This window comes from Megascapheus bottae, chromosome 18 (assembly GCF_031878675.1).
Source record: "Megascapheus bottae isolate mThoBot1 chromosome 18, mThoBot2.hap1, whole genome shotgun sequence".
Lineage (NCBI taxonomy): Eukaryota > Metazoa > Chordata > Mammalia > Rodentia > Geomyidae > Megascapheus > Megascapheus bottae.
The window spans coordinates 32587299-32599904 of NC_143526.1; the positions used below are offsets into that span (position 1 = coordinate 32587299).

Genomic DNA, 12606 nt, shown 5'->3' on the forward strand with positions numbered 1-12606 from the left:
TTTCAAAAGGAAATAGTAACAGTATACACTCACTGAACAAGGGACAGGAGTAAGTGAAATAACGTGTGTAGCCTGCTTAGGGCCATCTGGGGCTGTGCTGAAAAGGGTCAATAATAGGAGCTACATAGTTGTGCTTGTGTTCTTGGTTATATGAGTTGCTTCCACGTCCAGTCTGTTAAATCACATGTTTGCCTCTCAGATAAAACTTTACTCATACACCAGTATGAGTAAAGAACTGTGGTAATCACCTGTCATAATTTCCTAAAAGAACAAACAACAACAACAACAACTAATTTTGGTCTTTCCTCCCAAATGGTCCCTTCCGGCTCCTTTAAAATTGGCCGGGCTGCCGAGAAAGCAGTGAGTGACAGAGCGGTTGGCCAATCTCTGAGACTGGCCAATCAGAGGCGGCCCCGTCTATAGCCCACCCCCCTTCGGCCTAGTCCAACCGCATCCGGGCGGCTCCTCGAATAGGACCGTTGCCGGACGGACGGTTCCAAGTGCTCGGGGAAGAGCGGGGGGAGACCCTGGTGCGCACACGCCAACTCTGAGGCTTGCGGCGCGCCGGGACTGGAATGACTAGGCTTGGCTGCAGGTTTGAGGCTAGGCCTGTCGAAACTGCCGAGACGTACCTGTGTCGCGTGCCCATCCCAGCAAGCAGTCTTTGCCGCAAGTCGCCGAAGTCCCCTGCGGCGGGCTCTTGGAGCCACTTTCCCGAGCGGAAGTCAGGTCGCAGCTCCGGCTCCGCGGGGACCAGCTCGGAGGAATGGCGCCGCCGGGTGAGGCGTTGCGCATGGCTCAGCAGCGAGGCCCTGCGGCCCGCTCGCCTTGGGAAGACGGGCACGGCCCGCGGGAGGCTGGTGCTAGCCACTCTGGTGCTGGCCAGGCGGGATCCCCTTCCCCTGCGGGGCAAGGGCATGGACTCGGGCTCTGTCGGGGTCGAGGTCTGACGGAGGGCTGCGAACTGGTGGCAGCGCCCGCGACCGGCTGGGGTGGGGAGGGGGGTGCGTGGCGCGGGGCTACGGGAGCCCCGGAGGCCCACGGGCGCTGCGGCCGCGCCCGGCCCGGGTCAGGCCTCCCTCATTCATGTCACTTGGGGCGGGCGGCCTGAGGTCCGTGCCACACCCTCGTTTAGTCAAATCGACCACCTGAAGTTCCTCTCTGGGCTGTCGTTTTTCCCTCTTCAGTGACAGGGACCAGCGTAACGAATCAGTCAGCTCTCGCGGGACCTTTCGAGCTTTACCTTCTGAAGTCAGACATGGGTGCAAACTTTGGGGGTGGGGGTTCCATAGCTGATTGACTATGCCAGCGCCACGTCTTGTTGCACTTTCGTTTCTCATCTCTGTGTGCTTCGTAGAGTTCAGTTTCCAAGCCTGCTTTGGAACAGGGCCATGGCACTCGGAACAATGCACTTCATCCGTGTTAAGTGGGCGACTGTGGGATGCGGTCTCCCGTCTTCACCATTGGACAGTTCCCATTGGACAGTTGAGAAGTTGGGATTGTAGAGCAGGAAGGTCTTTCCCGAAGGAAAGAGCAGGACTCAGCTGCTTCACATGTCTGGCACGCGCTGCCTAGTAAAGTGGTTACAGGTCAGGTTTTAAGTTCAAACCCTCTGCTGCCTTGAGTCCTGGTGTGTACAACACAGAAAATGCCCACCTCTGTTGCCTGTTGCTAGAAAAGTCACTGCTAACATTAGCTTGAGGTAGGAAGATTAGAATCGAACAGGAGACTGTGCTAGTACTAGTCATTCACTAGCATACTCGTGTGCCCTGACTCCTCTTTCTCTTACATCTTCCGAGTCGTTAGCAATTTGATTAACTTTGAATTAATTAGCATTACTTTGAATTCTAGCAATATTCTGGTCACTTCTTAGCACCTCCTTTGCTGTGGTCCTCATTTGGACTGTTAATATACTTGGATCATGACAGTAGTCTCTTAGTATCCTGCTTTCTGTCCCTGTCCTTTGTCCTGTATTTTTGACACAGTCTTGTCCTCCACAAATAAGCCTGTTAAAATGTAATATTCTGCTCAGAACTTGTCAGTGGCTCTCATCTGAGCCCTTACATTGGCAGACAAGTCCCTTCCAAGTTGCCCCTGCTGCCTGTCACCTCATCTCTTACTTTCTACCCTCTGCATACCTCACTCTGGTCTCTCTGATCTACAAAGACACCACATGTGTTCCTGATTCAGGCTTTGCCCCAGATTTTCTCCTTGGGAAGATTTCTTCCCAAACGACTTCTTGGTGTTCTCATCCTTTTTCAGGTTTCACAGACAATATTTGTTTTTTACTTGGGACTTCACGGACCACCATAGTTAACTAGCAGCCCTTTCTAGAAACCTGTTGTATGCTCTGGGTCCATCTAACATGGTAAATCATGTTTCTTAACTGTTTTGTGTGATGTTTTTCTTTTGTCCCTAGAACTCAAGTTCTATGAGAGTGGGGGTGTCCTGCTATGTTTTTAACACCTGAAATGGTACTTGGCACACAATAGCAATTCAAAATAACTTAGATGAATAGTCCACATTATGGAGCTCTATGTTTGAGCTTCCTACCCCTCCCTTTCCTGAACTAGGCTTGAACTTGGTCTTTTTTTTTGGGGGGGGGTCATGGGGCTTGAATGCAGCCTGAGTCTTGTCCCTGAGCTCTTCAGCTCAAGGCTACCCCCTATCCCTGGGCATTGTCCCTGAGCTCTTCAGCTCAAGGCTACCGTCCTACCCTAGAGCCAAGCCCCACTTCCTGTATTCTTCAGGTTAATTGGAGAGAAGAAGTTCAGGTCCTTTTGTGCCTGGACTGGCTTTGAACTTTGATTCTCAGATCTCAGCCTCCTCATTAGCTATGATTATAGGCGTGAGCCATCTTGCCTGGCTTTGGTCTTACATTTCTAAGTAGGAACTCTACCAACTGACCCATAACTCTCAACCCATTTTGTTTTGGTTACTTATTTTTGCCAATCCTGGGCTTGCGCTCAGGGCCTGAACACTGTCCTTGGACTTTCTCAAGGCGAGAGCTCTACCTCTTGAGCCTCAGTACCACTTCTGGCTTTTTTCTATGTATGTGGTACTGAGGAATCAAACCCGGGTCTTTGTGCATGCTAGGCAAGCACCCTACAACTAGGCTAAACTCTCAGCCCCTGTTTTGGTTATTTTTGAGGTGAGTTCCACTTTTATGCCTAGACCTGCCCAGATTAATGACAAGCCCTTACCACTGGGCCCAACTTTTGTTAATTGGAGTGGGGGATCTTGTCAACTTTTTGCAATTTGGGGGGCTGGCCTTGAATCACAGTCTTTCTGGCCTGCACCTCCTGAATAGCTAGGATTACAGGCATTGAATCATTATACTTAGCAGCTTTCCCCTTATGCTATCCTTGTATTGTGATCTTCCAAGTTCTCCCAGGAGCTGGCATTGTACCCAGCCTGGTTTTTTTTTTGTTGTTGTTTTTTAAGAACTTTTACACTTAGATTAACACACACAGACTTAAATAGATCAAATGTTCATATAAGAACAGATCTCTACTGTAGGCATCTCTTTTATAACATTCTTTTTTGTCTTTTCCTTTTTGGTACTGAACTTAGGACATTGCACTTGCTAGACAAATGCTTTGTTTTTTGCCACTGACTGAGATACATCCCAGGCCTTCTTTAACATTCTTAAAAAAAAAAAATTGTAGTGTGAACTCGATAATGTTAAACCTGGCTTGTCTATGTGCAAGGTACTCTGGTCCCCCTTCTTTTGTAAAATGGGACAGTGTCTTTTTGGTGCTGGTCCTGGGTCTTGAACTCAGGTTCTAGGTTCTGTCCCTGAGCTTTTTGCTCAAGGCTAATACTTTTTTGGATTTTTGGTGACTAAACGGAGATAATAATCTCATGAGCTTTCCTGCCTGTGCTGGCTTTCAATGGTGATCTTCAGATCTCAGCTTCTAAGTACCTGGTGCCTGGCTAGAACAATGTCTTGTTTAAGAAAGTCTAGTTCAAACTGTATACGAGCTATAGGCAAAGGTGTTTAGGCCATTAATGTAAGTTGTGATTGCTCATTAGTGCTTTTAACTTGGGTAGCAGTCACCTAATATGCTTTATTCTAAGCAGCCCAACAAAGTGTTTTTGTTTAGTGTTTTACATGAAGAAAACAAATTTTATCATTCCTAACTTTTTCCTGTCCCCCATGGCAGCAGAAAGTGGGGAGTCATTTTTCTTTGCATTTATTTGACAAATATTTGACAAAATATTTTGAATGTGCCAGGCAGTTTGCAAGAATTGGAAAGATTGGGACTTCCAGCTTCACAGAGAAGTCAGGCCTCATGCTGTTATAGTTGTGAAGGACAGATTACTATAAGGGAATGTGACAGTGGCCCCAATGATGATAGGAAATGTAGCTGATACATTCCAGCACTTATGTAGCAGTCTTTCTAAGGTACTCTGAGGATGATAACGTTTGCATCCCACTTTGCTTGAGGAAACCGAGGCACCAAATAAATTTTCCATGGTCCTATGGTGAATAAGTGGCAGAGCCACGATTTCATGGTTCCAGAATCCACATTCTTGTCTGCCTTATTGTACTAGGGGCCTATCCTAAGGGAGGGCCTTTTAAGGGATACTTGAGCTGAACTCTCAGAAAAGATTAAGCAAAACTATAGTGGTGAGAAGCAAAAAAGTTGGAGCCTGGAGTGTGGCTTGGTGGTAGAATGCTCACCTAGCATGACCAAAGCCCTGGGATCGATTCCTCAGAACCACATACACAGAAAAGCCAGAGCTGGTGCTGTGGCTCAAGTGATGGAGTGCTAGTCTTGAGAAAGCTCAAGGACAGTGCTTAGGTCCTCACTTCAAGCCCTAGGACTTGCAAAAAGAGGAGGGGGGAGAGAGAAAGAGAGGGAGAGGGATGGAAAAAAGTTGTGGGTGGAAAGAATGTGGCTTCTTGGGGAAATAAACTACAGTTGGCTGACAAGACATGGTAAAGATTTAGCACTACCCCAAGAGACATAGGACCTGCACATCCTCTCAGAGGGAGTGGTGAGAGTTCTTTACTTTAGATCCCCAGAGCCTACTGGGAGGACTGTCTTCCATCAGGTGGTCTATTCTGCAGTCTCCTCTGGAAGCTAAACCTTCCAGTTCCTCCCCCTCTTTCCACATGATTGCTTTCCAGACCTTGACCTTGGTATGTGTTATCATTGGGACTATGTGTAGAACTTGAGAACAGTGTGGACTGTATTTAATAGTCATTTTCTTCTAAGGTTCAAGCACTGCCTTCCTGTTGGCCCTTACAATCATAGCCTGTACCCGGGCGCTGACACCCACTCACTACCTCACCAAGCATGATGTGGAGAGACTAAAAGCTTCACTGGACCGTCCTTTCACAAATTTGGAATCTGCCTTCTACTCCATTGTGGGACTGAGGAGCCTTGGGGCACAGGTGCCTGATGTAAAGGTAAGGCCACTTTTGTCTTGCTGGTCAGTGACTTAGGACAGCTGATTCCTTTGCTGTGTTTCTTTGTGTGCTTTAAAACAAATTTGCTCACTTGAGAATAACCAAAGTTATTTTAATATATGACTATTTCCCTCTGACAGATTTCTTTTTGAGTGCTCTTTTTAGTGGAAAGGAAGTTCAGGGTGCAGGTGCTCAGGTGTTCTAAACAGTGACAGCCATGGCATCAGACTATTCTGATATATTTTGACTTTGGGTAAAGATCATGATTAAAATCGTGTGTGTGTGTGTGTGTGTGTGTGTGTGTGTGTGTGTGTGTGTGTGTGTGTGTATACACATGCACCTATGCCTATTGTAGTCCTAGAACTCAAACTGGGTGCTGGGTGCTGTTTTGAGCTTTTGTGCTCAAGGCTAGCACTCTGCCACTTGAGCCACAGCTCCACTTCTGGCTTTTTGGTAAGACTCTCACAGACCTTTCTGCCTGGGCTTGTTTTGGAAAAGTACTGTAAGGTTTTAGCCGGGGAGCCATCTTTTCTGACTGCTTGCTACACAGTTTAGTTAGTCATTCAACATGTAGTGGGTTTTTGCTATGCTCTAGACATAATGCTAGCTATTTTGTTGAATCAAAACAAGAGCCCCTTCTGTCTTGGAGTGTACAGTGTAAAAGCAGAGGCATTCTTATCAGTTAATTAGATGACCTTTGTTATAATGGCACCTCAAGAAGGTGAAATACGCAGTTTTAACTAGGTAGCCTCCATGTCTGTAATCTGGTCAGGGAGGGCTTTCCCAAGGAAATCTTGAATTTAAATCCCACACTGCATCACTGTAAGCTACAGCTCTGTGAGGACAAAACTTATGTATTTGATTTGTAGTGTCTCGCAGGACTTTTGGTGGACACTTAATTGTTTATTCTGTGAAGGAGGAAGAGAACAATCTGAATCCTAAACTGAAGCTGATTAACCAGGTACTTAGAAGAGGAAATAGCTGGAGCAAAGGACTTGTGTTAGCTCCTTTCCAGAGAGATTAAGAGGAGGCTTTGTGGGGAGAGGAGTGAGGCTAGAGAGCAAGGCTGGGGCCAAGCCACAGGCCTAGGCCGCCTCAGTAAGGATTTTAACCTTTCTCCAAAGTGTAATTGATTTTATTTTTGTGCCAGTCCTGGGGCTTGAACTCAGGGCTTGGGCGGTCCCTGAGCTCTTTTGCTCCAGGCTAATGCTCTACTACTTGAACTACAGCCCCACCTCCTGCTGTTTTTGGTGGCTAATAGATCAGAATCTCATGGATTTTCCTGCCTAGCTTGGCTTTGAACTGTGATCAGATTTCAGCCTCCTGAGTATCTAGGATTGAAGTATGAGCCACCAGTGCCTGGCTATAATTGATTTTAAACAGCAAGTACCATCATCTAATTTGTATTTTGGAGCGATTTCTCTTCTTCTTTATGGAGGATAGACTGTGACGCTGTAAGGCAAGACTGATGCATATAGCTGCAGAAGATAACAGACAGACCAGGCAGACTACATGGATGGATGGTGGGTTATTCCATAAGGTAGGAACTCCACAGGGGAAATTGGCTGTGCAGGAAGGAACATGAATTTGGTCTTTGTGGTGCTGAGCTCATAGTACTTTGTGAGTTGCGTCAGTGGCTGGAGGTACAGATCTGAGAATTGTCTGCATGGGTTTTGGAAGAAGACCTGATTAGCGAAATTGCCTGGGAAGAGAGAGGTGAATGAGAAGGGGACGTGAGAGGACACTGCAGTAGAGACTGACAAGAGGTTGGACCAGCCAGGTGTGGTGGTTCATGCCTGTAATGCTAGCTACTCAGGAGGCTCAGATCTGAGGATTGGGGTTCAAAGTCAGCACAGGCACCTCCAATTAACCACTAGAAAACCAGAAGTGGTGCTGTGGCTCAAGGGATAGGGTGGTAGCCTTGAGCTGAAGAGCTTATGGACAGTACCCAGGCCCAGAGTTCAAGCCCCATGACCAACCAAAAAAAAAAAAAAGAGGTTGGAACTGGGATGGTTGCTGCTGAGGTAAGAGAACCAGGGGAGAGGGTAGCTCAGTGGTAGAGTGCTTACCCTGAGTTGGATGCCCTGCACCACAAAAAAAGGGCAGATGGAGAGAAAGAACAGAGGAGTGTGATAGACTTCTGGAAGTCAGTGAGAGCTAATCCTCGGAATGAGGACGTGCTCTGCTTGTGTGGTGTTGAGAAGATGTACTGGAAACGACAAGGGATATGGTGCAGAGCTCTGGCCAGGGTGGTAGAAGCACAGTGTGAGGAAATGTCAGGAAAGAACGTGAACGAGAGCAGAATGAGTCAGGTGCTGTGTTTTCTGTAGGAACCTGATTAGGCTCTGTAGAGGAGGAAAGTACAGGAAAGCATGCTCAGGAGGATGTTGGGGTACTTGAATTTTAAAACATGGGACCAAAATCAGGGACTGTGCAGGCTGGCGATGAACACGTAGGGAGTGATCTTCAGCCTTTGGTTGGGAAGATGTCTTGAAGTGGGGAGGGTGGCGGACTAGCCTTGAAAGGTCACTGAGAGCCCTTAACACTCTGCTAGTAAAACCATACTGCCAAATACCACTGAGTGCTGGATCCCTGTTCCTTGATTTGATTACAAAGAGATAGAGGTTGTGTAGCTCAGACTGGTGGTCATCCTGCTTGCATTTGAATTCTGAGTTTTCCTAGTTAAGAGCCATGTGATCTTGGATAGGTTACTTTTCCTCTCTGGTGCCTCACATTTCTTGTCTGTGATCTAAAGTGCCTAATACATAGGGTTATCTGAGAATTTGAGAAACCCATATGAAGCGCTTAGAATGTGACATATTTTAAGTGCTCAGAAAGAGATTATTTCATCATTAAAGCACCAGAGGGCGACAAAGCCTATCTTCAGCTCATTGTGTTCTACAGCAAGTATTCCACTTGTATGAAGTAGTTTTCTTCTTTGAATCTCTAATTTATGCTAGCTGAAGTACTTTGTTTCTTTCCCTTCTCCCTCAGGCTTCTTCCAGTTGTCTGATTGAAACTTGTTTTATCTGTTTTGAAACTTGTTTATAGATCTTATTTGTAGCATTTTCAGAAAGCATTTTGTTTGGAGAAACACTTTTTGGAATAGAGAAAAGCAGCAGTTGTTGCTCAGCCCACTGTGCCCTGCCCCCATCCTGTTCCCCAGGGATGTTCATTGATTTTTTTTTTTTTCCTTTTCAGTACTTGGGATTAAGCCCAGGTCTTGTGCATGTTAGGCAAGTGCTCTGCTGGGAGCCACTCTGCCACTGAACTACACTGCCAATTCTTTTTTCTTTTTCTTTTCCTATATGTATGTGGTAGTACTGGGACTTTAACTCAAGACCTGATACATTCTCTTTCGTCTTCTTCACTTATGGCTGGATGTTTTACCATTTGAGGAACACATCCATTTCTGGCTTTTTGGTAGTTCATTGGAGATTTAAAAAAAAAGTCTGTCAGACTTGTCTGCTCTGGCTGGCAACAAATTGAGTTCCTTACATCTCAGCCTCCTGAGTAGTTAGGATTGCAACTGTGAACCACCAGTGTCCAACTAAACCTACTTTTAATTGGTTTTCTTGTAATGTAATTTTATTTATTTATTTTTTGTCTATTGCCAATGTGTATCTTTTTTCTTTCCATATTTTTTATTGTAATTAATAGAAGGGTTACATTATATTCACAAGATAGAAGGTGCATTACTTCACAAACATTGATACCCTTTCTCATGTCTTGGTCCCCATTTCCCTCTCCCCATTGTAATGTAATTTTAAATAGCTGAGTTTTTATACTATTTATAGAAGTTACATTGCTAGACATTACACAAGCACCCTCTAGCTTATTTACAGTTTCCAGACTGACTTGACTTTGACAAAATCTCAGTGGAGATCCAAGAACAGTTGGAATCTGGAGCTTCTGTTACTTGCAAACTTTGTTAACTCCTACTTACCTGTTCAAGCCTCAGTTTGTTTTTCTTTTAAAGATGGGTGTGGGAATAATAATTTCTACAGAGGATAAAGTGCTTGTTTCCTTCAGGGGTCCAAAGATTCAGGTGTCTCCAAGCTTGCTGCTCTGCGTGGGCCGTCAGCGGGCGGTTATGGGTAATATAGTGTCCTATGAGAAATAACTGCTTAAAAACCTGCCTCAAGCTGTCATGGCTGCCTAGAATTGTGTTTATTGGGCCAGGAGTTTGACTTAGTTTATCACTCCAAACATCTTCACTTTGTCCATTCACTGTGTATACTACCACTTACGGTTGACTTTCTCTCTCATTTAGAAAGCATGCACCTTCATCAAATCTAACCTTGATCCCAGCAACGTGGATTCCCTCTTCTATGCTGCCCAGTCCAGCCAGGCCCTTTCAGGGTGTGAGGTGAGTCTAGGCTCCTACACAGGTTCCTAGTTTTCTGTAAAGCAAATCTTTTGAGGGTAGGAATCCATCAAGGCTTAGTGATACAACTCTGAAAGAGTTGGGCATGCCTAACATGCCCAAGACTCTGAGTTTGATCCCCTGCCACTGCCAAGCCAAAAGCGAAGTGAGATTGTTTCACAGGTTTTAAGTGGAGGGGGCTAACAATCAGACTGTCTACACTGTGTATGGTGGGACTTTTGGCTTACAGCTTAGTAGGCTGAGATCTGGAAATCTAGGTTTGAAGCCAGACAGGGAAACAAATCAGAAAGACTTTTATCTCTAGTTAACCAGCAGAAAGCTGAAAATGGAGGGGTTGCTCAGGTGATAGAGTACCAGCTTGAGTATAAAAATGCTTAGCAATGGGGCCAGGAGTTTGGCCTAGTGGTTAAAGTGCTTGCCTAGCATGCATGAAGACCCGGGTTCGATTCCTTGGTACCACATACATAGAAAAAAGCCGGAAGTGGTGCTGAGGCTCAAGTGGTAAGCTGTAGCCTTGAGAAAATCCAAGGACAGTGCTCAGGCTCTGAGCTCAAGCCCAGGACTGGCAAAAAACACTTAGTAAGAACATAAGGACCTGAGGTGTTTTTTTTTTTTTTTTTTTTTGGCCAGTCGTGGCGCTTGAACTCAGGGCCTGAGCACTGTCGTTTGGCTTTCCTCAAGTCTAGAGCTCTACCGCTTGAGCCACAGCACCACTTCCAGCTTTTTTCTATATATGTGGTACCAAGGAATCGAACCCGGGTCTTTGTGCAAGCACTCTATCACTAGGCTAAACTCCCGGCCCAAGGACCTGAGTTTTTAAGCCTTAGCTTAAAAATGCACATGCGTACACAACAAATGCAGTTTGTTTTCCCGTTGCATTTTCATGAATTATAAATAAGCTTTTCTTTCATTTGTTAACTTCTGAACTCCTTTTAACATTTAAAAGTTTGGCTTATGCCTAATGGTACCCTCCTATAATCCCAGCATTTGGGCGAGTGAGGCAAAAGGATAATAAATTCAAGACTAACGTGGGTTACATAGTGAGATCCTGTCTCAAAAACAAACAAGTAAATATAATTTAAGGGCAGAAGGTGCATCTCGGATTTCTGGGTCATGTCACTGAACATAGGAGAACTATCTCAGTAGAAGAAGTGTTGCACTGACACTGTGAACACTGCGTTCCGGGGGCCTAGGATTTAGAGAGGCAATGAGCTGGTGCTATGTAGGAGTGACTGGTGTGCATGTCACACTTTTCTGAAATCTCTGCCTGCCAATCCTTTCCTAGATCTCTATTTCCAATGACACCAAAGAGCTCCTCCTGGCAGCAGTCAGTGAAGACTCCTCTGTTACCCAGATCTACCATGCAGTTGCAGCTCTCAGTGGCTTCGGCCTTCCCTTGGCATCACAGGAAGCACTTAGTGCCCTCACTGCTCGTCTCGGCAAGGAGGAGACCGTGCTGGCGTGAGTTATCACTTGGCATGCTTCTTGGACTTCTTCTGTGGCGGGTACCATCTCATTTGTTCAGCAGCTGTTTCCTGACACCTACTGTGTGCCAGGTGCCTTGCTAGAACTGGATGACTTTGTGCTGAATCAGACAGTGAGATCCCTGTCTTTGAGCTCACATGAACAGTCTTCCGCAAGCTGCTCAGGCAGGAGGCAAGTGTGGAGGAGGCAGCCTAAACTCACTGCTGAGTGGAGATACTCTCAGCTTTTGGGAAGAGAAAGTGGGGGCAAGGTGGCTAACCAAAGAACTTTGGAAGATATTGGCAGTGGGGGCTCCATGAGGAAGGGCTTTCAGATGAAGTGTGAGATACGGCATGGGGTGGGTGTGATCAGGTGGCCTTGGATAAGGCTCTGTGCTTCTCAAAAGGTGTGGGGGAAGAAGAGAGACTTGAGTGATTCCTGAGATTACAGATAGAATTTTGTTAATGAATTTAAAAGTTGTAATATGTGTTGGTTTTTCACTTCTTTTAGTATTTATTTTGATACAAAATAATATCAGAATATTATTATTTGATAATCCCCTTTGGTGGAATGCTTTCCCAAGATGTCATTGTTAGTGCCTTGATCTGATGCTACCTACTTAGAAAAATAAAAACGAAACAAAAGCTGGTCGTGCATGCTAGGCAAGCCCTCTACCACTGGGCTAAACTCCCAACCTCTGGACTCTTACTTAGTTTTTCTGTGATGGTGAACGGGCTGTTTATCCCCTTCCCCATTCACACACACACAAAACCCTCAGTGTTTTCACCCCAAGACTAAGACCCACCTCAGAGTATAATGGTCAAGCTAGCAGGATGCCTTTTATTTTTATACTGCCCCAGTTAGGGAAATCTGATGTAAATAAGAGCTCGTAATAGACTTTCTATACTTAAGAGGAGTTACTCTAGGAAGTATATGTTCTCTTGGAAATATTTATAGATATGAACAAATCATCTGAAAAGATGTCATTTCAGTATCATAAATCAATTCTTTTGCTCCTCTACTTAATATTACTAGTGAGACAAGATCTGCTTTCTTAGTGTTTGGATATAGTAGAAGGAAATTTCCTGCTTGAGAATAAATAATTGAAGTCAGTGATGAAACTTTTCTTAAGCTAAGTAATTTCATTTTAAACATTCAGAGGTTGTTACCAGCATGATAGAATAGAAAAACAGTATTTTAATTGAAAAGGTCTTTCTAAGCATCTTAACAGCCTATTCTGAGCTTAGCATTTCTCATGGGCAGATGTAGGATTTTTTTTTTGTCTTGTTTGGAAATTTGGGTTTCATTTTCAAGTGCATTATAGCCTCCCATAGGA

General features: G+C 45.2%; 2 protein-coding genes across 3 annotated transcripts in view; one reads left to right on the forward strand and one right to left on the reverse strand.

Moving 5' to 3' along the window:
* The window catches only part of Mroh8 (maestro heat like repeat family member 8), a 45202-nt gene extending 44072 nt beyond the window's left edge, over positions 1–1130 (reverse strand). Inside the window, exon 1 of the mRNA XM_090352319.1 lies at positions 633–1130. Within this exon, the coding sequence (XP_090208445.1) occupies positions 633–919 (287 nt within the window). The 5' untranslated portion in view covers positions 920–1130. The remainder of the gene's footprint in view (positions 1–632) is intronic.
* Rpn2 (ribophorin II) overlaps positions 525–12606 on the forward strand; it is a 45727-nt gene continuing 33645 nt past the window's right edge. Inside the window, exons 1-4 of one of the 2 annotated variants that reach the window (XM_090352317.1) lie at positions 525–779; positions 5226–5419; positions 9693–9788; positions 11092–11267. In XM_090352317.1, coding sequence (XP_090208443.1) covers positions 767–779; positions 5226–5419; positions 9693–9788; positions 11092–11267 — 479 coding nt within the window. In that variant the 5' untranslated portion in view covers positions 525–766. The remainder of the gene's footprint in view (positions 780–5225; positions 5420–9692; positions 9789–11091; positions 11268–12606) is intronic. The other variant, XM_090352318.1, reaches the window with a different exon arrangement.